This window comes from Mesoplodon bidens (genome assembly GCF_964165515.1).
Source record: "Mesoplodon bidens genome assembly, chromosome: 17".
Taxonomy (NCBI): domain Eukaryota; kingdom Metazoa; phylum Chordata; class Mammalia; order Artiodactyla; family Ziphiidae; genus Mesoplodon; species Mesoplodon bidens.
In genome coordinates this window covers 50163644-50188813 of record NC_138174.1, presented here as the reverse complement: position 1 = coordinate 50188813, position 25170 = coordinate 50163644, and the positions used below count along the sequence as shown (strand labels likewise).

Sequence of the window (25170 nt, the reverse complement as noted above, 5' to 3'; positions counted from 1 at the left end):
AGCCACACAAATTTCTATGTGCAGCACAGATGTGTATTACTGGAACTTGGCAGCAGATGCCATATGAACAAGTCTCACAACAATCTTAGATGGAGAAGTTCTTTTGAGAATGTACCAGATTCCACATAATATTATGCAACCTCTGAGGCAAAGAAGATTTACAGGTGGATTCAGCAAATGACACATATTCTTTTTGTCAATGACATCTCAAAGTTAATAGGCAAGTCATGAATATTTGCAATACTGCAACCAATTAGTCCTTTATTGCAACGAATAAAGGATTAATATTTAAAATATAGAGTAAAAGTCCCCTACATACGAACGAGTTCCATTCAGAGAGCACATTTCTAAGTCCAATTTGTTCATAAGTCCAACAAAGTTAGCCTAGGTACCCAACTAACCAATCAGCTATATAGTACTATACTGTAATAGGTTTATAATACTTTTCACACAAATAATACATAAAAAACAAACACAAAAGATCAAACACATAGTATGCTATGGTTCTCGTTACCATCATATTATGGTGCTTTATTATTTAAATTATATTTTGGAAATTGTGTTTAATACAAATATGAGATATTAATATTCACTCATGTGCTACAAAAGTGGAATTTAAAAAATAGGATAGCTATAAAGTACAATTTAGAAAATCCTAAATTTGAAGGCATGCAATAAATAAAGCCAAATATCAACTTAAAATTTATTTTAGCTGATTATTTTCATTCTTCCTAAGCTATGTATTTATGCATGCATGCATGCATGTGTGTATACATGAAGATTTGTAAGTAAATATGCATTTCATCAGAGCTGGTTATAAGAGTTTAAATGTCACAGCCTTCCAAGTTCACGCTCTTGGGAAGGGAACAGTAACAGTGAATCAGCTTACTGAGGTTCCTTTTGAGAAATAATTTATCATATTCATAAAGGATAGGATGACATTGTTATGATTTTTGTGCAGAATGGAAGAGGAAGAACAAGAATGGAAAGTTCTCACTAATTCTGCAAAATCCTGCTAACCCTCTAGTTATCTTTATGCCCCATCCTCTCACATTTTATCTTTCCAATCCAATTATTTCACTTTAGGAACTAGGGCTGTTTTCCTTATGAATGTTAGCCATATTAAAGTAGTCAAATAAACAGTACAATGGCCCCAGAAGTATTCTGGCTTTTAAAGTTTATTAATAGAGTCGCACTATGATCCCATGTGGTATAAATTCATTTCATATAAGACAAACCGTTACTGTGGTATTCTACAACTGTTACGTCCTATCACCAATTATATAAAGTATGGAATCAGAGCAGTGGGGTGTGCAGAGTTTACAATAGTTTATTCAATAGTTACCAGATATGTACAACTCCGAAAAAGTAATAACTCTAATAAGTGAAAATTTCATAAAATAACCCTATTATTTTGAACACTGCAATTGTAATACTACTACTAGTAACTAATGTGTTTATTATTTTTAAATGTGTCTCATGGTGCACTTTGAATTGGGGGATGCAGTTTTCTCAGGCAGAATATGAAGTTGTTCTTTCCTTTGTACCATTTTATGCTTTGATGTCTGAGTAAAGAAAGAAATTTAGGGGTTGTGCTCAGTTCTGTGCTTGTGGCTAGAAAATGGAATCATGGGGCAAGATACTGGGCACACACACACTTACACACACACACACTTTGAGGCAATGCTTCTGCTTGTCAACAGAAATAACTTTCTCTTGCATTCTGTAAACATCCTTAGGACAGGCCAATGTTCACTTTTAGAACCTTATATTACTTTGAAATGAGAGTAAATTAAAGAATATAAGCGATGATATTAACCCAAATAGACTGGGCACCTGTATTATAAATGATAGTGGTGGGTTGACTTCTAAAATTTACTATTATGTGTTGTTATACTTTCCTTGGTGCAAAGATTAAGTAAAGGTAACTTTTTACCCACGGAAGAAAGGCTCTATGATTTGTGTTGGAAGAAAACAGGGAGACAAAGAAGATGAGTAGGTCAAAAAAAATATTTGTAATACCTTTTAATACCGTATATGTTGCCAGTTTTTAAAAAAGTTAATCGTTAAATCAGTCACTGTTTGCACTTAGGAGTCATACTCATTTTTCTCTTGCCACTTTAGAATTGAGGCTGACCTAGTTCCCCAAACCAAAACTGAAGTAGACACAGTGGTTGGCTTAGAGTGGGGATTTTCTCTCTGTGGTCAAATATTCATGGGGTTCCCACACGAATCTTTAGTTTTATAAAGCATGTAGATAGAGCTTGATGTGAAGCTAGATTTCTCTTGTCCCTCCTTAAAATAAAGAAGGAAAATGACAGTGTTTCACCTGAGCCTACTGTAGCAACAGTAGTTAAGTCATTATGTCTCTTACATCCTTTCCATGATATACTTCTCAGGGGCCATTCGTACCTTACACCAGTGGTAATGAACAGAGAATCATTTACTGTTTCCTGAGCAGAAGCTGAATGATGATTTATAGGACTGTTTTAATTTGAGACCTTGTTTCTCTGCCGCCTTACCAGACCAGAAGGGCAACATCTGTCTACTAGACCAGGAAAGTAGCATCTGTCTATTAAATAAGAAAGTAGCATGTGTTGACCAGACCAGGAGGGGAGGATCTGCTGACCGGTCCAGGAGAGGAGCATCTACCAGATCAGGAGGGTATGACCTGCCTCCTAGATCAAGAGGATGGTATTTGTCTACTAGAACCCGAAGTTTTGTCTATCCAAGAGCCAGGAGGGTAGCCTCTGCCGACCAGACCAGGAGAGTAGCATTTTTCAGAGCTTAACTGAATTTATCTGGTCTTTATATTTGTTTACTTGTTTTAAAAATCATATTATGGGAAATGCTGATGATTTAATAATCAAAGACCCATTTATATACTTTGATATAAAAGTAAAAATATTAGAAAATAAACTCTTCAGTGCAGAGTAATGAATTACTACACTTGTATAAGCAGTAAGAGGTCACAGGAACAGATTATCAGTACTTACAGCTCTACAGAATTTAGTTTCAAATGGTGAATATATTCTAAGTACAGTATTTTAAGGAAAGCTATGGGATAAATACATTTGTGCAGAGGCTGGCTTCACTAAAAGGTCTAATTTTTTTTTTTTCTTGAGATTATAATATATGAGGTGAAGCACTTTGCAATGTCAAATTTAAAATAGTTATATAAAATTTCAGTTTTATTCCCAAAACATGATTATATAGTAGATAAATTTAAAAAAATTTCATAGTAAGGTACATCAGTAAAATATGAATGTTACTATAACACATATCTAGACATTCTTACTAACCTGGTTCAAACTAGAAAATAACAGAATTATTTCTGTGGGAGAAAGTCATTTTTAAAGATAAGTGCTATATATTCTATAAGAATTAAACATTTTAATAATTGGAGAAAACACAGAACTATTATTTAGTCATTCATTTATTTATATTCCCCATGTTATTGCTCAGAGATTTGAGCTGATCTGTGTCTAGAGTACATATTTTCAGTTAACAAAATTTAAATCAAAGTAGAAAATTAAGATCAAGGAGAAGACAAATATGGAAACCAAAAGGAAATGCCAGAGTATCAGTTCAGTTTACACAGACCAGTGATTTTTCAACTCAATTACCAAACCTCTTTCTTATAGTAAATATTGTGTAATAACTACTTTAGTATCCTGATATTAAATTAATAATATAACTCATCTTCATATGTACTAAAAAAATACAATGCCTTTACATGAAGGAAAACTAAAAATGAAATTTATCTATCCTATCAATACTTTGGTGTTTTATATATATATTTAATAAATAAAATGCACATATAGATTTAAATACACTTTCTATTTTATAATTATTTTAATATACTTGAATATATAAATATGCTTAAACTAAAATGAAATACATGTACATATGTTTACATCTATGTAGTATATATATACATGTATATACTACATATTTATAAATACTTTGGTAAGATTTCACTAGAAGATATAAAGAAGCAATCAGACACGTGAACCTAAATGTTGACTCACCATGAATGGGATAACTACAAAGACAGACTGATGCAGGTGTGTTATATTGGTGACTCAAATATAATAAATAAAATTCCAAACATAAGAAAGGTTAAATTTCCCTTGGTTTATACCTTTGCTATATTTCTGGAAAATTCTTAGAACTAGACAACGGTCACTTAGTGTCTGAGGTAGCTACTCTCTGGAGATGGCCCTCAATGCTCTTCTCCTCCCTGTATGGGCAAGCTGCTTCTCACAAAAGGCAGAGTTTCTTTGTCCTCACCTTAAGTCTGGATGGGTCTTTACCAATAGAAAGCAGCCCAAATGCTGTTCTGGGACTTCTAAGCCCAAACCTGAAGAGCAACAGCAGCTTTCACTTACCGCCTTTTGGAACCCAGTTACTATGTTATGAGAGCCCAAGCCATGTGAAGAGGCCACACGAAGGAGGTCTGAGGTGCTCCAACTGACAGCTCCAGATCAACTCCCACCCAAGGACCAGCAGTGTGAGTGAGCCATCGTGGATGTTCAAGCTCAGGTGAGCCCAGCTGACTGCAACAAGAGTCAACATCATCTGGAACAGAACTGCCTGGTTGAGGCAGTCATCCATAGGATCTTAGGAAATAATAAACTTCTATTGTTTTAAGCCTCTAAGTTTTGGGTTGTTTACTATACAGCAGTAGATAACTAAAACAGCATTTATATATAAAGCTGAATGAGGTTCTAGGCTTAGGTTGCTATGAATAGATTTTTCATCTATTTGAAAATCTAGTGGGACATTTGAAAGTGTTGCAGGAAAGAGAATGGTTCTTTATTATAAGGGACTGTCCTATATAATGCAGGATGTTCATTATCTCTAGCCTCTGCCCGAAATGTCAGTAGTGTCCTGGTTATTATGACAACCAAAAACACTTCTACAAATTTTCAAACTGCTCTCTAGATGCTGACTCTGCTAAGAACAACTAACTAAAATAATTATTTGTATAGTGACTACATGATAGATACTGGAAAAGGTAGAAATGAAATACAATCCATGCCTTCAAGAGACTCAGAGTTCAACTGACAAGAAATGAATGAAATAACACAAAATGATAAACATTATGATGGAGTTGTTTTCCTGGCACTGTGGTAGTACAGAGACCTGGTAGTTAAATCAGCCTTAGGAAGGGTCAGGGTAAGTTTCCTTGAGGAGTTATTGAGCCGAGTTTTGAAGTGCAGCCAGGTAGAGAAGAGGGAGAATAGAAACTCAAGCGAGGAAACAGCTTGTGCAAGGCACAGCGTGGGGCACTAGCAGCCATAAAGGTAGTAAGGTGGGCTTGGCCCAGATGGTGGTGTACTTTTTATGCCCTGCTAAAGAGTCCATTTAAACCTGAAGGCAATTCTGTAATTCTATCCAGAGATAATGTCACATGTTCACCACACCACTAATCCCAGCCTCCCTCACAGTTAGCCTGCGGCCCTGTGACTTGTTCTCAGCAAAGAATGTGGGTGGAATGGATGTAAGCCACTTCCAGGGCTGGCCCTTGATAGCAGCCCCTACAATCTTCCAATTCACTCTTTTCCTGCCTTGTGCTGGAGGCCACATGGTCCAGATGGCAAAGCTCCAAGATGAAAGAGGGCTATTTGACTTGTATCAAGTGTGTGAGGAGTAAGCTTTTACTGTCCTAATCCATCAAGTTTTGGGGAGTATCAATCAGAATTCCGTCAGAAAACAAATCACCCCAGATGGTTCAAATGAAGAGACTTTAGTGAAGGAAATCCTTTCAGAGGTGTGGGCAGGGTCAGGGAAGAAACACGGGAGGCAGGAAGCTGTTTCATTCCTAGAACTGAAGGGGCAGAGAGGAAAAGAGTTATCAGAGCCCCGGGAGCTGGCGCCAAGGAGGAGGAGCCCAGCAGGAACTCTAGTCATGACGCGATACAGCCACTGCCAGAAGAAGGGCGAGAGCCGGGGGGGAAAAAAATATCCTGGCCTCCTCCTCTCCTGTGCTCCAGTCTCCTGAGAGGGTATCCCCATTGGCCAAGGACAACCAGAATGCAGCCTCAAGGGAGCCCAGGTCCGAGCCTCCAGGTGCACAAAGCAGTTCAGTGAAGGAAGGAGAATGGCTCTGGGGGTAAAAGAACAAGCAGTTCACGAGGTTTGTCTGTTGTGGCAGCTAGCTATAATTACTCTAATACAAAATCACTGACGGATTTTCAGCAGATTTAAAAAATAAGTTTCATTAAAAATAATTTACATTCCATAAAATTCCACCTTTTAAAGTATAAAATTCAATAGTTTTTAGTATATTCAAAGTTGTGCAGTCATCTATACTATCTAATTCTAGAACAATTTCATCACATTCCCCACCCCCACCCTCCAAAAAATCCCATACCCACCAGGAGTCCCTCTCCATCCGCCACTTCCCCAGCCACTGGCAACCACAAATCTACTTTCTGTTTCAATGGCTTTGCATATTCTGGATGCTACACATAAATGGAACCACACAATACGTGGCCTTTTTTGTCTGGCTTCTTTCGTTTAGCGTAATATTTTCAAGGTTCATCCATGTGGTAGCACGTATTCCTTTCTATTGCTGGATGATATTTCATTGCATATGATACAATTTTCAAAGATGACAGTTGTGTAGAGAATAGGTTGGGGTAAGCCAAAAATCAATGGCAGAGGAATGTGTATAAGTTGGGGAGTGATCGCACTCTCTAGAAACATTCTCTCAAATTATTTTCAGAGCAAGAAACAGAGAAGGTAAACAGCACTTTTCATCTCCCATCCTGAAACAGCCTTCTTTCCCTGGATTCCATTTCAATGAATGACACCACTGTCCACACAGAATTTGGGAGTGACATTAGGATCCTCCATTTCCCTCGCCCTTCACGTTAGATCACTTTTTTCCTGTGGGTCTTACCTCTTGAATGATCCTCTCCCCTCCATGCTGACTGCCTTAGTTGAGGCCCTCAGCGGGTCATGCTGAACTACAACAACTCCCTAACTAATGTCCTTTGTTCCTGGTGCCCAGCTACATCTATCACCGGGAGGAGCAACCATGACAGAAGATGGATGAACGATGAATGGGGGAGGTGCAGTGCCTTATCTCACTGTTGAGTTAGGAAGCAGAAATACATAGGTTTATAGCTTGGCCCCTTCCTCTTTTCATCCAACTGGGAGTTAGGTGCCTTCAGGGAGCACGCGCCCTCTTCCCAAAAGCATAATGAGGACGGCCCTGCCAGTTTTAAAGGGAGTGTGTGGCTAAAACTGTTAACATCTGGGGTTCAGAGAACAGAGCTTCTTTGGCTTTACATTGAGGTCTGTCCTCTCACTTAGCCATTATTATAATAAAGATGAATTTTTGCTTCCATTTGCTACAAACCTTTTTTACAGCTTTTTTTTCAGAACTTGAGAGAAAGGACTGCAGCAAATACTGTGTTTACTGTTCTGCAGTAGCCGAATGTAAGGGGAATTGTGATCAATCATGTAACTTTTATTAATAAAAAGGAAAAGAAGAGTAAAATCTGTTTTTATGAGTACTTAATTGTAAAATCAGATTTGGAACATGGCATGATGTCATGAATAATGTCATTAATATTTCAAGCAAATACAAGGACACATTTTATGTCTTCTAATCATAGTAATTGTCTTGGTTTAAGTTTCCCAGGAAACCAACTCTGAAATAAAAGCTTGCATGCAGAAGTTTATTATGGAGTACACTAAGAAACAAAACCTGTAAAGAAATGAGGGAAGCAGGATTGAGTAAAGGGAGAAGTTGAACAGAGATCAGTTAAAAAGAGATGCATCAGCCAAACCTACAAAGAACTCTGGAATTGAGATGCCCTTAGCGTTGTACCCAAATTAAGGCAACTGGGCTAGACCCTTGTACCACCACAATGTTAAGTCATTTGATGCAAACTGCACCTCAGGGAGAGGACATAACATAACCATGGTCCAGGCAGCAACCCTCCACTGATTTCTGAGCCCAATTCTCAGAGAAGAGCGCAGCTGTGAGGTGTCAGCCACCAACACTTCTGACCACTGGGAAATAAGTGACTCAATCCCGAAGCGGCAGTGAATCTGGGCAAGAACCTTATAGTATCTAAGACAGTCCACCTGCAGCATTGCTCAGATTCACTTGCTTCTCTAGAGAGTTCACCCCATATCCAGGATTCTGGATAGTCTTTTTTTTTTTTTTTTTTTCCTGTGGAAACCTAAAACTGGAAGATAAGTGGGGTGAGCCACAGCCCTTGTTACTGCTGGTCTCAATGCTACAACTGAAATTCATAATGACCCTCCTCCACATCTGTCCTAGACTGCCTTAACTTCAGCTAGAATCTCTGCTAGTCTAGGTGGACCACCTGGTAGGACCACCCACATACTCATCCCTGAGGTCCTAGTCACCATGCCCTTCTTGAGCCATGGGGACTGTACTTGCTCATTTAACATCAAAACTTTGTTAGGAGTACCAAGAGACACCCGTGGCTCACCTATACATACTCTTCCCTGCTCCCATGTGTAACAGCAGCCCTATCTACTCCTGATGATAGGGGTCAGTTACTCCTGCCAGCATAGGGACTCCTTTCTTGGTCTGCTGGTCTCCTGGACCAAGGAGCCTGAAATGACTAAGAGCAACCCAAGTCCAACGGGGCTGTTACTGGGCCCTCTCGTGGAAGTATTACATCTTTGGGAACCAGGAGCCCTAGAGCTACAGAGCCCAGGCAGGACAGAAAGCATATATTCTCTAAGGGGTTATTGGAAGTAGGGCCACTACTGCTTCTGCTCTGGGTTCCTGAACTCATATATTCTATCTATTGGGGACACAGCACCATGCAACAGCTGTTAAAGTACATTATGTGCAGCTTATGCCCTAACTTCACCTTCAAAAGACCACACCATCATTCTATTGATATTAACAGCAGGTTCTGGGTGGCATTTTATATGATAGGATAAGTGGATCCAATGGATAGTGTATTGGTTTCCTTTTGCTGCTGTAACAAACGTACTGGGTTAAAACAAACCAAATTTATTTTCTTATACTTTTGGTGGACAGAAGTCCTAAAAATCAAGGTGTCAGCTGGGCTATATTTCTTCTGGAGGCTCTGAGGAAGGATTTGTTTCCTTTCCTTTTCCAGCTTCTAGAGGTCATATGCATTTCTTGGCTCACAGCCCTCCTTCCACCATCAAAGCCAGCAGCATAGCATCCCCAAATTTCTTTTTCTCTCTCTTCTCTGCTTTTGCCGTCACCTCTTCTCTGACTCTGCTTCCATTGACACATTTCCTTCTCTCGCTCTGACTCTCTTGCTTCCCCCTTATAACTCTTGTGGTTCTATTAGTCCCACCTGGATAATCCAGAATGCTCTTCTCATCTGAAGATCCTTAATTTAATCACATCTGCAACACCCCCTTTCTACTGTAACGTATTCACAGGTTTTGAGGATTATAAGGTGGACGATTTTGGAGGGGCATCATTATTCAGTCTAACACAGACATATACCATTTACTATAAAGTGGGCACCTTGGTGTGAGACAATGCTTTTCAGGATCCCATATCTGTGAAACAGAACTCTGCAAGCCTTCAGATAATGGCACTGGCCAGTGTGGGCAGGGAACGCAAATCCATACCAAAATATGCATCAGTCCCAGGCAAGCTGAATCGCTGACCCTTCCAGGGTAGAATGTAATCAACTGTCCAGCAAGTGGCTGGTTGGTTTCCTTGAAATACTGTGCTTAACCTTGCTGGCAGACTGCACGTTCTGCAGCAGCTAGATCAGCATTGTTAAGGGAGAGCCCTCCCTGTAAGTTCCATGCGTAAACTCCATCCTTGCCACCATACATAGCCTCCATCTCTGCACCATGGCTATTCTGTCCATGTGCCCTTTGTGCCCCTATTGGGTAGACAGAAAACAGAGGCTAACTGATATCCAATGGTGGAGTCAGCGTATCTACACAGTCATTTACTGTCTCTTCCATGGTGGGATAGTCTCTGATGGGCATCACCATGTGATTCAAAGATAGTCCCACTTTGTGCTTACTCCCATAGGTTCATTCACATGCCTCTTCCATAGACCTTCTTCTCCCCAGTCCTCCAATCTTTCTACTTCCAGGCCCCTACCAAACTGCCAAGCCATCTGTTACTACCCATTCGTCTTACATATTCGTACTTCAGGCCACTTCTCCTTAAATGCAAAATGGATGACTATGTGCAATGCATGAAGTCTGAACCACTGGGAGGATTTTGCCTCATCATTCTCTATCAGATCATAGTGTAGCAGCAGTTCACGTCAACTTGCACTTACTTACCAAGTCATCTTATGCTTGAACCAAGCTCAGCCTTTTTCCTCTTCTACATCAATCATAAGGGACCCCTCGGTCCCATGCAGCCATATGTCTGAGCTTAGAGGCAGGTACCAGTGCAATAATGGTTGATGACATCTGGCCACACACTCCTGCAGCTTACTTGTTCTCTGGCCCTGTTCATGCCCAGTCCTGGGTACATCACCTCCATCTTACCATAGGTTTTTGCTGGGCCCACTGGGCCTTATAAGTTGGTGGGTCTGACAAAACCTAGCTCCTGTTGGGCAGTTCTAGCCACCTGACATCTCATGGCGAGGTGCTCTGTCATTGTCCTGGCCCAAATAGGGTGCCAGGAGCTATTTTGCAATAGTTTATGATTTTTTATTCTAAAGATCACATACGTGGCCTTGCTCCAGAACCCTTGGATTTCTCTTTGTGATTTTCCCATTGAAACTTTCCATTCATCCCACAGCATCTTTCCCCACCACTAGTACATTAATATCGTACACTCTGTCATGCTGTATGTTCCAAGTGCTTGCCCCACACTTAAGAGATGATGCAGAGTCCTTTTCTGCTCTGGGCACCACTTAAAACTGGCAGCCATATGTGTCATTCAGGAAATGTGTCATTAAATATTCTCAAGTAAACATTTTACCTGCAGAACTCAGAGAAGCCTAGCAGGTGTTGTCCCTCCCTTGTGTAGCAAGTGCAAGATGTGATAACCTACCCTTTACTTTGTAGGAGGTATCTGGCATGCCTCAGACCACTGGACCCCTAACTCAGCATTTCATTGCCTTTCTACAGTGCCGTATTACCACAGACTTAGTGGCTTAAATGACACACATTATTATCACGGCTTAGCTCTGTCCTCTGCAAGGCTGTAATCAAGCTGTCAGCTGGGGCTACAGTCTCATCTAAGACTCAGCTGGGAAAGGAACCACTCCCACATTCAGTTTTTGGCAGAATTAGGCTCCTTGTAGGCTGCTGGACTGAAAGACTCAGTCCTTGTTGGCCGTTGTCCAGAGTCTACCATCAGCCCCCTGCCATGTGGACCTCTCCATACAGTGGCTCACAACATGGTAGCTTGAGTCTTCTAAGTCAGCAAAAAAGAGAGGGTCTCAGCAAGATGGGAGTTGTAATATTATATAACTTAGTCACATACATGTAATCATGTCCATCCTGTCACGGTGTCATATTCTATTGGTTGAAAGGAATTTGCAGGTCCTACCCACACACGAGGGGAGAGATTTATACAAGGGCAGGGATATCAGGAGACAGAGATCATGGGGTCACCTTAGAAACTGTCCACCACAGATGGGGTCCTCACTGCCACCCAACCAGTGGATGATCCAGCTCCAAAATCCCATTTTAGAGTCTGCTTTTTCAGACCACTATCCATACCAACTGACAGGTCAGGCTTCCTAGGAAACAGACTCAGAGATGGAGACTTGAATGAAGAAAGTTTATCGATAAGTCCTTTCAACAATACTGCCTGTGAATGAGTGAGCAAAGCAGGTGAGAAAGAGAAATGGATGCAATGCCGTTGGAACAAAGGCCTTAGCTAGTGCAGAGTTCTGAGCTAGCATGGCTCTTCAGAGTCATCCTGAAGTATGGTCAGAAGGCCAGGTCTTTGTACACCACACTGAGCAATTAATGGATGCGGGATCCCCCTGGGGAGGGGCTGGAACCTTGGAATCTTGGACAGCTCCCTAAGGTCAAGAAGTCAAGAGTAACTTAAGAGAAGGGGCTTAGCTGTGATCAGCTAGCAGTCAATACTGCCAGCAGCTGGGTGGAGTAAGTGCCTCAGACCTGGAGGGTACCTGAGAGGCACACCTGTAGAAATCATTAATAAACCCAAAAGGAATGACATGAAATACAATTCAGTGAACTTTTTGATGTTTGACTTGAATAAAGCAAGGAAGGGTTCCCCTGCCCCCCATAAAAATAAGTTTGAAACTTTGTTCAATGGTTCCACAATGTCAAGGATGATGTCAGTGATGCCCTTGGCATTTATCGCACACCTCTTATCTCATGGCTACAAACATCAGCCATTCTGACCACCTTTGAGGTGGAAAGAGAGAAAGACAAGAGAGCAGTACCAGAAGATTTCCCTTCAGCCTGCTGGCCTGAACTGTGCCCCAAAGCCAACCTAAGATGTAGGAGAGTCTCACAGAGAGAATACTTCATTATTTCCTGTCTCTAGAGCAGAGGCAGGCATGGAAGAAGAGGATTTGGAATGGGTGCAGTGAGTCAGTCGATACTGTTTTCAAAGTAGGTTTCTGTTTTGCTAATTGAGGTCAGATCTACAAGCTTTCAAGACCAAATGAAAGATGATGACATGCCATCATTTGGCTGAGGAGCCAATTCAGGTCTATTATGTGGATGGGAGACTATCTGCCTCACGCCAAGTCCAATCAGGAAAACAAACAAGTGCATGCCAGGTCTTTAAGAGAGGGGACTGAATACGGGGAACTAACTGCAAGGGTACTGAAGGAGCTGAAAAGCCAAAGAAGGGACAGAGATATCTCAGGATTAATATCAGCAGGAAGATACTCTTAATCCCTAGGGTTGGAGATCCCAAAGGAGGAGATACTGTTACAAGATTCCAGGATCTGGGGCTGCCCAGTGAGAACGGTTTCTGCAACAGCGGGTACCTGGCTGGAGCTGGATCATGGAAGGAGAAGCTGTCCAGGAGAAGCTGGAATCACGGAGGAGATGCTGCCCAAAATAGAGCAGGGAGGGTGGGGGATGGGAGAGGCACAGTTTCTCCTCCTTCCCACTTTCCAATCACCCATCTCATCTCACAGGCTAGCTGGCAACAGAGCCTGGAAAATGAAGTTTGCGGGGCTCATTCCCTTGTTGTACAGAGCAGGACAGGGAAATGGAGATGAATGGACTCAAGAGCAAAGAAACAAATTACTGGCACGCCATCCCACCTGCACGTGGAGATGGACGTTAGGAGTACCTGCAGGGAAGCCACAGCTTTTCTCAGGAAGGAGTGCTGTCTTTGCTCCACCACATAAAAATAATCTAGTTCCCAACATCTGACATCATACGGATAAGATTATTTGATCTGAACTAAGAAAATAGCATTACTCACCACAAATTAATTTAGGAAAAGCGTGAACTATTTTTCATGAAATACATGTTCTAAAAACTTTTTAAACAGCTTCTGGCCCAGTTTGAGGACAAACCTGACATGATAGGCTCAAGAGGGAGGGGATATGGGGATATATGTATCCATATAGCTCATTCACTTTGTTGTACAGCAGGAACTAACACAACATTGTAAAGCAATTATACTCCAATAAAGATATAAAAAAATCTGACATGATAAAGGAGCAAAATATTTTTAAGAGAATTATTTATGAAGAACTAGCAAATCAATTCCTTTTTACTTGCAAAATATAAAAGTAAAAATACTGATCAAAACAGGAAGTTTAACTAGGTGGGACTAAGATTTTGATGTTAATTACAGATAACTTAACAGAGAATGTGACCCACGGATGATTTATAATATTTGACCCTAGAAGTGTACCAGCGCCACCAGCCACTTGAGAAGAAACTGTAATGTTTTGACTATTACGGGTCAAAAATATAGCCATCAGTTAAAATTCCAAAAACTCACTGAATTTATGAAAGTAAGCAATATGTTTTGTTGAAGTAACAAATCATCCAAGGGTATTTTAGGGAAATGAATAGTCTTAAGATTCTATTCTTCTTGTCATATCAAGATATAGTAAATCTGTATTTGTGGAGAGAACTCTGTCAAAAAACAAACTTCTAAATCCAAGGGTATAAAACTCAAACTGTATAACTATTTTGTTACTTCCTCTAGCATAAGATTGGGACACACCTCAAATAAAGCACCACACATAATAATAATAGTTGTTGCCTGCCAGATAATGTGCTAAGCAAGTCCTTCATACATATTATTTAACTTAATTCTCAAAGAATCTAATGAAGTAGGTGCTATTGTTACCTTCATTTTACTGATGAGAAAACTTAGCCTGAGGGAGGCTAAAGGTCTTTAAAATAAGAGCATGCCTAGTGTAATCAGTTTAGAGCCATTTAGATATATCCTGATAGCTGGATTAGCCAAGAACCCTATTAAAAATAATATATTTCAAGGAAACTTAGACGTTGTAAAATTGCTATTCTATATAAAAATTTCAATAGTCCTTTAGGATTTGAGGAAATATGATTTAATTATTAAACTATTTAACCTTAGTAATAAAGACCAACCTAATAATGTATAAACTATATTGAAGTTTTCAAGATTAAAATTCTGTGGTTCTTACATTTCTCTCTTTCAGAGTTATAAAACTATAACTTATATGACTTTCTGTATCAGTTGTGAAAGCTTCTTCTGGGCTAAAACACATCACAACAATGAGATTTTTAAAATTGTGATTTGCATTCATGTATATGTTATTGAATTTACATATTTCAAAGAATATTCTCATTAACAGATATTTTAGAATAATTTTTCAGGGAGAAAAATTTAACTCAGGGCCCCTAGAATCTGAATATTTATTTGTAGGAAAATTTGCACATAAAATTTGTATCTTTTAAAACTAATATGAATAAAAAGGAAAAATCATTAACTCTTCATGCCTACAAATTACTGACTCTTCCAAGGCTCTAAAAATAGTTGTTTAAAGGAAGAGGTCAAGGTATCTAGGTGATCCTATATGTAATTTTTGTTTAAAAGAATTTAAATTGCCATGTTGACATTTTCTGTTCAGTTTGCAGTATTAAACATATGAACTATATTTCATTTTAAAGTGCAATACATCACATTTGTCAAGAAAGCAGAATCCTGTGGTCCTCAGAAAGCGGCTACCGAAGAGTGAGGCTGGAGCATTTTTTTCCTTCCAAATTGTTCTCAGCGACCAAGCCTGTTTTAAGAGGCTCTCAGCCACCAATGTTGTTTTTTACATGCAGTATCCTACAAATCCGGGAAACAAACTCAGACTCGACTTTGATCACATTTTCAGCAGTCTTGATGTTTCTGATAATGTACATGCTTCCTGTGTTTGTAGGCTTGTGTAGCATTAGTACAATATTAACCTTTTAAATGAAACTAACAATATCAATCATTGTCCTCTTACAAACACTTTATGGTTTCTGCCTGTTATTTGCTACAGCAGTGCTGATGGCTTCCTTTAAAAAAAATCTACTTAAAGATAAAGTAGAAAACATGTAAATCTGATAAGAGTTCAGAAAATTATAGTCCCAGGTTTGCAATTTCAAGTGGAGAAGAGCGGCAAAATCTGTGATCATAGGGATCAAAGATGAAGCCATGGTCTTATATGGTCATAGATAAGAGAGATGCTTTTGAGAAATGAGCATGATATCAACCACAAAGACTAAAAAATACTATGCATGTGTTTCACTAATAAAATGGGCAAAGTCAGGATTTGCCGTAGTTCAATGTTATTATTTGAGGGTGGCTGTGTCCTCAACTCCTGTCTAGCCAGTTCTGACACCCAAACCGCCCAATGCTCCCGCCACTCTCCTCCACGCCAACTGCCCTCCCTCCCAACACGAACGCGCACACACACCCAGCCCGGCCAGAAGATAAAGCTAAGATGGCAGCGCGGAAAGTACTGGAGCCGCGCTCAATGTGGCCGGAAAAACAAAAGTAAAGGCCTCTATATATTTCTTCATTCTGCACATTTCTCTGAATAATTAAGAGCCCCCTGCCCCCCTGCCCAACACAAGGCATTCTGCAGGAGTGCGCGCAGTATTGGCGGCAGGGGACGCTTGCTTTTGCACATTTCGAGAAATCCACTTCTCCCGTTTGCAGCGGTGGTTCAGGTGACCCTCGCGACTTGCCTTGGGGGACCACCCTCCCCTTCAAGTCCCCTGGACAGTGGAATCAAGGGTGAGTCCAAGCGCCCTCTCCTTCCCGGCTTGCGCCCCATTCCCTGCCACCCCACGGAGCCTTCCAAGGTGCCCAGCTGCCAAAGCAGAGGAGTAGCAGTCGCAGTGACCCGGGAGCGTACAGTGCGGAGGCAGGAAGAGGAGGAGGAGGAGAAAAAACGCTGCATTGGCTACAATTTAGAGTAAAGCGGCCGTTACCGCTGCCGTGGAAGGAAACGCTGCCAACCGCAACAGAAACGCCACCCTCGGATACCTAAGTGAGCATGTGTGCGACTCTGCGCACGCCTAGTTGCGCCCCTCAATGACAACGGGTTCCTTAGAAATTTATCCAGCTACCGGGTTTTGTGTGTACCCAGAAGGCTCGGGAAGGGGCCTGTCTGGGACTGAAGAGTATCGAAAGGACCAAGGGGGAATTCAGGACTGGGTAAGGGGGCACTTGGGGAGACAAGTGCTCCAGGTCAGTGTCCACTAGAAACTCTAAACGGGCAATGACTGCACATGCCACCACCTAAGCCTGAGCTGGAAATGTTTCTCTGTGCCGGCAACATTTATTCATTGACATATTCATTCATTCAACCAGTATCTATTTCCCTCCTGCTTAGGGCAAGAGTCTGTGCTAGGAGCTGGGAACGTGATGGGGGAACGGACACAAGCATCATTCCAGTCCTCATGGAAAAGTCTAGTATGTTTTGCTTTGTGCGTAACCATCTGTGAAAAGCCATGTGACAAAGTGGCTGTCCTAGACGCTTGAAGCCCTCCCACAGTCCACAGAAGTATTATTTTGACCATTTTTCACTGGATGAAACTTGCCCAAAGACATACAAGTATCAGTCAGGATCCAAACCCCTCCTCCTTTTGGGGGCCTCTCTGGCTCCTGCAACAGCTACAGCCCTTAGAGCTACTAAGAGTTCGGGCCTTTAACTCCACCAGCCTTTAGCAGCCTCCATACCTGTGTCTTGGCTCTCGTCCCGGATTTGGGGGACGGGGGAGGGGGAGTGGGGGCGGGGCGGTTTCTCTTCGACACAGGTGTGTAACTGTGCTGAAGCATCAGGATAGGAATTTCGCCCAACAAATACTTACTGGCTATCTACCATCCAGGAGGTTCTAGACAGGGGCTGAGGAAGACACTAAGATAAACAAGAAGCTCTGAAGGAGCTTATAAGATAGTTGGGGAAACAAGTTTCCTTGTCTTTAAAAAAGACAACTTTTTAAAATAAAAATGACATCCATTTATTATTCAAAGCCCCAGATAAATGCACTCCTTCAGCACTCTCTCCCGGCAAAAACTAGAATTCGTTTAATTTACTTCCCCACTCCTTGTTTGTACTTCTCTAAACAGTAAACAGGGCTTGATTTTTTTTTTTCCCCCTAAAGCAGGATATTCAAAGAGGCTTAAGAGCCAGTAAGTGTAAAAAGGATATAGCACTGGGATGATAGGACTTAAAAATGATTTTGCCAGGACTATTAGGCAAACTCTTCAAATTGAAAATCAAAAGGCTAAAACTTAATAGGAATCAGGGTGCACTGCCGCATACATTTCTATGGCATTTACTTAGAAGGAGCTGGTAGAACAGCTTGGAACAGGGGACTCAGCAAATATTACATTTTTATGGATAACAATGATAAGATCTTTGATAGATATGGCATTTTCAGATGTTACACAGTCAGTCACAACTAGTTTCAGGTCATATTCAAGAATTATCTTTAGTAATGTAAGTCTGGGAGGAAAAAGATAAGCCATGAAGTGACCACTGTCAAGAGATAAGAGTGCCCTCTTAGGGTGAGTGTGGAGTCAAAAAAAAAAAAAAAGAACATTTAAGAAAAGTACTGTTGCATTGAGATTTAGCGCTGATATAAACGTTAGAAACAAGAATTTTGGAATGCCTCTGACTTGTGAACACTCTCGTATCTGGGAATTCTACTTTCACAGAAAAAAAAAAAAAAGAATGTGCTAAATTACTCCCTGTCTTTCGTAAGTAAAAACGATTTTAAACAGACTTAAATCCTAATGACAAAAATTCCAAACTAAGATCGCCAAAGGGACTTCTAATTCGCCGGGCCTCCTCTGCCTAGAATTCTGAGTTCAACCAGCGCCATTCACAGTACATCTTCCCGCTAGCAGCACACACTCTGGGGAACGGCAGCAGGAGTGCGTACCGTCAACCTCTGGAGGTGGGCACGGGGCCTCTATCTTTCAGGTCCCAGTTCTCCCACCTGGAGGGAACCCAGTACCTGAAGCCGACTGGTTGTAGCTGACAGCCTCCCCAGCACTTTCCTTACTCTTCCTCAAGCTGCTAGTAAAACCCGGAGAAGCGGCCTTCTTTCAGATCCGGCCCGACTCTCAGGCCTCACATCCAGAGGCCTGAGGCAGAGGGAGTGGTGGCGGAGAGGGGGTGGGGAGGGAGCGGGGCCGGAGTGACTGAGCATGTGCGAGGAGGGGCGCATGCCCAGTGCGGTCGGCAGCTTCCCATTGCGGGTGGCTCAGGCGGTGGCAGCGGTGGCGGCGGCGGCGGCGGCAGCAGCGGCGGCACCGCCTCCTCCTCACACTCCCGGGGTGGCGAGGTTAGATGAGCGGCCCCAGTAGTGGCGAGGGCAGCGCGGGGGGGAGGAGGAGAAGAAGGAGGAGGAGGAGGTCTCTGTCTTTGTAGTCTCCCTGCTGCGGAGCCAGAGGCCGCCGCCGGAGCCGTCGTCGTTGGAAAAGGGCTGTTTGTGCGCGCGCGTGTCTGCCTGCCCGTCCCGCGGGGACGAGGCGGCGGCGGCTGCGAGGATGATGATGTGCGCAGCGACTGCCTCTCCCGCCGCCGCCTCCTCGGGGGCCGGCGGGGACGGATTCTTCCCTGCCGCCACCATCTCTTCTTCCCCGGCGCCGGGGGCGCTGTTCATGCCGGTTTCCGAGGGCTCCTTGGCGGCCGCGGGGCTGGGGCTCGGGCTGCCGGCCGCGGACTCCCGGGGTCACTACCAGCTGCTGCTGTCAGGCCGGGCCCTGGCCGACCGTTACCGGAGGATTTACACAGCTGCGCTCAGTGACAGGGACCAGGGGGGTAGCAGCGCTGGACACCCGGCCTCCAGGTGCGTCTCCGGGTGCCCTTCGTTGCGCCACATGCTGCATGTGCGCCCGTGTGTGTGTGTGTGTGTGTGTGTCTGTCTGTCTGTCTGTCTACATACGTATTTACTGAGCTGTCTTTCAGCAAGCGCTTGATGCTAGATGATAGAATCACTTATTGAGATAGGAGGGTGCGGTGGCGGCAGTTTCTGTTCTAAGTGTGTGTAACTGCCTTTGTAGGGGGCAAGAGAGGGTGGGAGGGGAGCTTGTGATGCTAGAATAGGTGGTGGTGCGGGTCGGTTATGACACGTGTATGTGTATTGTTGAAGAAGGAGGAGGGATGAGCAGAGGGTAATGCACCAAGAGAATTTGCAAGAGCGATGAGGGAAGTGTCGTTCCCAGTGTCTCTGCCGCAATGGTATTTGCACGTATTTCTCATACCCCTCCCCCCCCACCCCTTCATGACATTCCATGCTCACCTTTCCGCCTCCCTTAAAAAAAAATCTGCCTTTCATTGGGGGGTGGTGGTGATGGTATCGGTTAAGGATAATGTCATATAAATAGGATGAGTTTTAGATAATCAGCCTGTAGGATAAAGCATGGGGTTTCAATTTAAGAGATTTATGCGAAAGGGATGCAGTTGGAGGTTTAGGTGGCTGTGAAAGGTGTCTGATACAGATTTTTAGAGCTGTACTTTGATAAGTGGACCTTTTGGTCCTCTAGAGATGTGGTTGCAGCGGTGCTTGTGTTCTGTTGTCCCATCGGCCATTTCCCTTCTATTTCCTCTGTCACTTTTCGGGTTTAGAGTGCGGGAGGGCGGTTTATGGGGAAAAGGGGAAACCTGAAGAACTTCAAAATATGACAGCTGGTGTAGTGATCAACTGACACCAACTGGAAAATTTGAGTAGCTCCTAGATCTTTTCCTAGACTTGGTGCACCTTCAGCTCCAGTGATGGAGGAGATGTTAAACCACTTTCATTTTCTTTTTCTTAAAATGTGGGTGTCTTTTTGCTTAAGGCTCTCCTGTTGTTTTCCTTTCCGTGCTCTTACATGCCACATACCTTGAAGGATGGTGACTGACTTGTTTCACCAGCTTGCCTTTGGCAGTGGTAATTGGGAGTTGGCTTCATCTTTTTTCTTCTCACACCTTCTTGCAATACATAGGGAAAGCATAGTAGGATTTTGTCAAATAAGTTACAGAGTTTACTGTATTTATTGAATATGTAGTTTGTTCGGTAATAACCAGATGCCATTTTCTCTCATGAGAGGGGCTAGGCTGTGAGTCAGGTATTTGTGGTTGACCAGTATGTACTGTGGCTCCTATCCACTGCAGAGAGTTGTAAAGACGGAGCTTTCTTCACACGTTTTCTGGGTAAACCACTCTTCTCGTGTGTATAATTGTTTACAGGATTGGGACTTGAGTAGTTTTATCATACTGATATAAATGTGTGTAACTAACTACGCTTTGCTATGTAACCTGAAGGCCACAATGGCACGTCTGTTTCTTGCTGATGCTTTTGAAAATAGCACAAAATAGCACAAAATCTCAGTAGACAGTTTGCTCTAATGATTGGGTATAATTTGGAGCTGTGAGTCTGTATATTATGGCACCGTAGGTACATCTTTACAAACCCCTCTCAAAGAATTTGAATTTATTTTGTATGTTGTTTCCAGACTTATGCAATAATTTGTGACTGGTATGTTCCCTGTTTTAACTTTGAACTACTATACTTGTGTAATAATACAGTTTCTGTGTGTTTAGAACCGTGTAAACAGTTTTAGACAAAATTAATATAGATTAACCACATACATAAAGTCTATGAATGATTTTTAGTCTTTCGTCAATTTTTGTACAAGCTGTCAATTAAAATTAGTGAAGAATTAGTTCAAGTACTGTATTTCAAGAAGTACTAATGGAAACGAGCCTTAAGTTGTGTGATATTGCCTTCTAGTGCTTGTTCAGAACATGATTGTTTATTATAGTTCACATTAGTTTTTCTAAGTCTTGGCCTGCAACTATTCTTTATTGAGGGTTTGCTTAAGAATTCAGTCACATTTCTTTCTTTCTTTTTTTTTTTTTTGCGGTACGCGGGCCTCTCACTGTTGTGGCCTCTCCCGTTGCGGAGCACAGGCTCCGGACGCGCAGGCTCAGCGGCCATGGCTCACGGGCCCAGCCGCTCCACGGCACGTGGGATCTTCCCGGACCGGGGCACGAACCCGTGTCCCCTGCATCGGCAGGCGGACTCTCAACCACTGCGCCACCAGGGAAGCCCAAGTCACATTTCTTATTAACTATGAATGGGGAAATTGGAGCTGGGATTTAGGTTCTGAATGAATGATGTAATTATTTGTATGGGGCACTAGTTGAGTTAGAGGAGAAGATGAAATGTTTCAGAGACAGAGAATGGAGCAAGAATAGAGGGTGAAATTCTAGTGAGAACCAAGTTTAAAGCTGTGAGAGAAAGGAGACAGTGAAGGAAGCTGAAAAAAGATTAAAAAAATTAAGAAGAGAACTGTGGGACAGTAGCACCTCCGGTCCTAAGACAGTGGATTGAAAGTCCTCGACAGGGATAAATGTTGAAGAAAGTGAGAACACTTTCCAGGTCGCTGATGACTTTTGAGGAAGTGGTCAAGATTCTGTGGAAGAGAGATGTGGCTGCGGAGTCAATGGGATATTTTGGGGTAATGGGGAGATGGTTGAGGGAAGGATATTTGAGTATGGGAGGGTGAGTGGGAAACATTCAGTAAGTGGAGAAGGAGAAATTAAAGAAGTTAGAGAGGGGCTAAATGATGGTGAGAAGTCGAAGTCTATGGGGACAGATTTAACATGACAGGTGGAGAGGTTAGCCACAAAAAAAACGTTAGGAGCTAGTCATCCTTTAGTATAGAAGGGGAGGATAGATCTAAAGACTAGGAGTTTATTAAGAACTGTATCCTACTCGTTTTGGTAATCCCAGTGTCTAGCACAATTTTTGGCATCTGTTCTGTAAATATCCAGTGCCTGCTGTGTGCCAGGCACTGTTTTAGGTGCTGAAGCTGTAACAGTGAGCAGGAGAGACTAGGTCTCTGCTCTCTTTGGAACTTCCACTCCAGTGGGGAGAAATAAGCAACTGATCATTTCAGGTAGTGATAAGTAACCATGAAGGAAATGAACCCAGTTGCACGTGATAGCTGATTTGTAGTTGGCGGGGGCTGGGGGTGTATTTTAGGTAGGGTGGTCAGGATGGGTCTCTTTGCGAGTTGGCATTTAAGTTGAGTCACAATGATTGGAAGGCAGAACTAGAGGAATGGTGTTCTAGGAAAATAGAGTCTCTGACGCAGAAACAAGGTTGTGTTCAAGGAACGAAAACAAGGCGAGTGAGTTATCAGTCAGTGTTGAATAAATTAATTACTGTGGATTATGTTTTAGGTGTAGGTAGAGAAGTTAAGGAATGCAGCCTAATGGTGTCAGTGACTTTGATGGCATTGTAGTGAATGCTTGGATTCTGAAGCTGGACTGGTTTTAGATCCTGGCTTTGCCACTTTTTAGCTGTGTGACCTTGGATGCATTACATAACTCCTATACCTCAGTTTTTTGCTTAAAAAATATTTTTGAGATATAATTGGCATATAGCATTCTATCAGTTGTAGGTGTACAACATAACCATTCCATATTTTGAGAAATGACTACCACATAAATTCAAGTTAACATCCATCATCACACATAGTTGAAAGTTTTTTTTTCTTGAGGTGAGAGCTTTTAAGATCTACTCTCTTAGCAACTTTCAAATATACAGTCTAGTATTATTAACTGTAGTCACCATGCTGTACATTACATGCCCATGACTTATTTATTTTATAACTGGAAGTTTTTCTTTGTACCTTTCAACTCCCTTCGCCCATTTTGCCCATCTCCCACCCCCTGCGTCTGGCAAACATGAATCTCTCCTCTGTATCTATGAGTTCAATTTTGTTTTTGTGTGTTTTTTTTTTTAGACTTCACTTATAAGTGAGATCATATGGTGTATTTGTCTTTCTCTGTCTGACTTATTTCACTTACCATAAAGCCCTCAAGATCCATTCTTGGTGTTGCAAATGGCAAGATTTCCCTCTTTTTTATGGCTGAATAATATCCCATTTATTATATATATCACACCTTCTTTATTCATCCATCAGTGGACATTTAGGTGGCTTCTTGGCTATTGTAAATAATGCTGCAGTGAGCATAGGGGTGCAGATATCTTTTCAAGTTGGTGTTTTCGTTTCCTTTGAGTATATTCTCAGAAGTGAAATTGCTGGGTCATATGGTAGTTCTATTTTTAATTTTTTGAAGATCCTCCCTATTGTTTTCCATAGTGGCTGCATCAGTTTACATTCCCACCAACAGTGCATAAGGGTTCCCTTTTCTCCATATCCTTGCCAGTACTTTTTATTTCTTGTCTTTTTTTTTTTTTTTTTTTTTTTTGCGGTACGCGGGCCTCTCACTGTTGTGGCCTCTCCCATTGCAGAGCACAGGCTCCGGACGCGCAGGCCCAGTGGCCATGGCTCACGGGCCCAGCCACTCCGTGGCATGTGGGATCTTCCCGGACCGGGGCTCGAACCCATGTCCCCTGCATCGGCAGGCAGACTCTCAACCACTGCGCCACCAGGGAAGCCCTCTTGTCTTTTTGATAATAGTCATTCTAACAGTGTGAAGTGATATTTCATTGTTGTTTTGATTTGCATTTTCCTAGTGACTAGTGATGTTGAGCATCTTTTCATATACCTGTTGGCCATTCATGTAACTTTTTTTGGAAAAATGTTTATTCAGAGCCTCTTTCCATTTTCTGAATTGGATTGTTTGTGTTCTTTTGTTTGTTTTTTGTTGTTTTTTGATATTGAGGTGTGTGAGTTCTTAATTTTAGATACTGACTCCTTACCAGTAGTATATGGTTTGCGAGTATTTTCTCCCATTTGGTAGGTTGCCTTTTCATTTTTGTTGCTTTCCTTTGCTGTGCAGAAGCTTTTTAGTTTGCTGTAGTCCCACTTGTTGCTTTTTGCTTTTCTTTATGCCTCAGTTTTCTTCTATGTAGAATGGGAATAATAATAATGAGGATCGTATTGTAGGTTGAATGAATCTGTATATGTAAAGTGCTTGGCACATTAAGTGCTAATAAATATTAATTAATGATTTCTGCTGAGAGTGAAGGAGCAGATGGGGTTTGGGGACTTAAAGAGAAGGCGGAGATCATGTCTTACTCTTTTATGTTTTGGTCTCAATGACTGTGTTGAATGTGGGAATAACTATTTCGTTTATTCAGTGACTGAATAAATATATTTTTGTAGGAATGAATCAATCAAAGTTGGAACATTTGCTTGAGGAAGGGGATTGTTAGGAAATGAATAAAGGAATGTTTGATCAGTTCTTAGTGGGAATGGTAGTACAGCATTGATTGCATTTGGGAAGAACCATAGCACGGTGGCTAAATCTGCTCTGAAGTCAGACCGTTTTAGTATTTCAGTTCTGCTTTTTTCTGTCTTAAAATGGGCAAGTTAATTAGCATTTTCATGTCTGTTTCTTTACTTGTATCCTTATAGGGCTATTGAAAGGACATTGTGCCTGAACATTGTTAAAGTGCTCATTAAATGTTAGCTGCTGTTGTTGGTGGTCGTGGTATTACTACTACTACTACTACTACTGTTATTATTATTAAAATCACATATTTAAAATTCCAGTCAGCATGATGTTGTTGTAAGCTTTTCCACTCAGAAGAGAAACGAAAAAAACTGCTAGTTGATTCAAGGTTGAAGTGTGCCTGGAGGTCTAAGGAGGAAAGAAAGTGAAGGTTTTTGGTGACAAAGATTGAACATATGGTAAAAAGGAAAGTGATGCCAGGAGGGAACTGATAGACTGGGCGATAAAGACAGTCAGGGTATCTGGGCTGAAGTGGTAGAAGAACAGTGTTAGTGGAAGCACTAGAGGAGACTGTGGC

At 41.9% G+C, this 25170-nt stretch overlaps 2 protein-coding genes across 13 annotated transcripts in view; one reads left to right on the top strand and one right to left on the bottom strand.

The window, feature by feature from the left end:
• The window catches only part of SCEL (sciellin), a 330241-nt gene extending 311748 nt beyond the window's left edge, over window positions 1-18493 (bottom strand). Inside the window, exon 1 of the mRNA XM_081214834.1 lies at window positions 18409-18493. The gene's annotated coding sequence lies outside the window, so the exon portion shown is untranslated. The remainder of the gene's footprint in view (window positions 1-18408) is intronic.
• A 147-nt stretch (window positions 18494-18640) lies between these two features.
• Window positions 18641-25170, top strand: part of MYCBP2 (MYC binding protein 2) — a 266977-nt gene continuing 260447 nt past the window's right edge. For all 12 annotated transcript variants that reach the window (XM_081214828.1, XM_081214825.1, XM_081214831.1 and 9 more), the window contains exon 1: window positions 18641-19245. In XM_081214828.1, coding sequence (XP_081070954.1) covers window positions 18944-19245 — 302 coding nt within the window. In that variant the 5' untranslated portion in view covers window positions 18641-18943. The remainder of the gene's footprint in view (window positions 19246-25170) is intronic.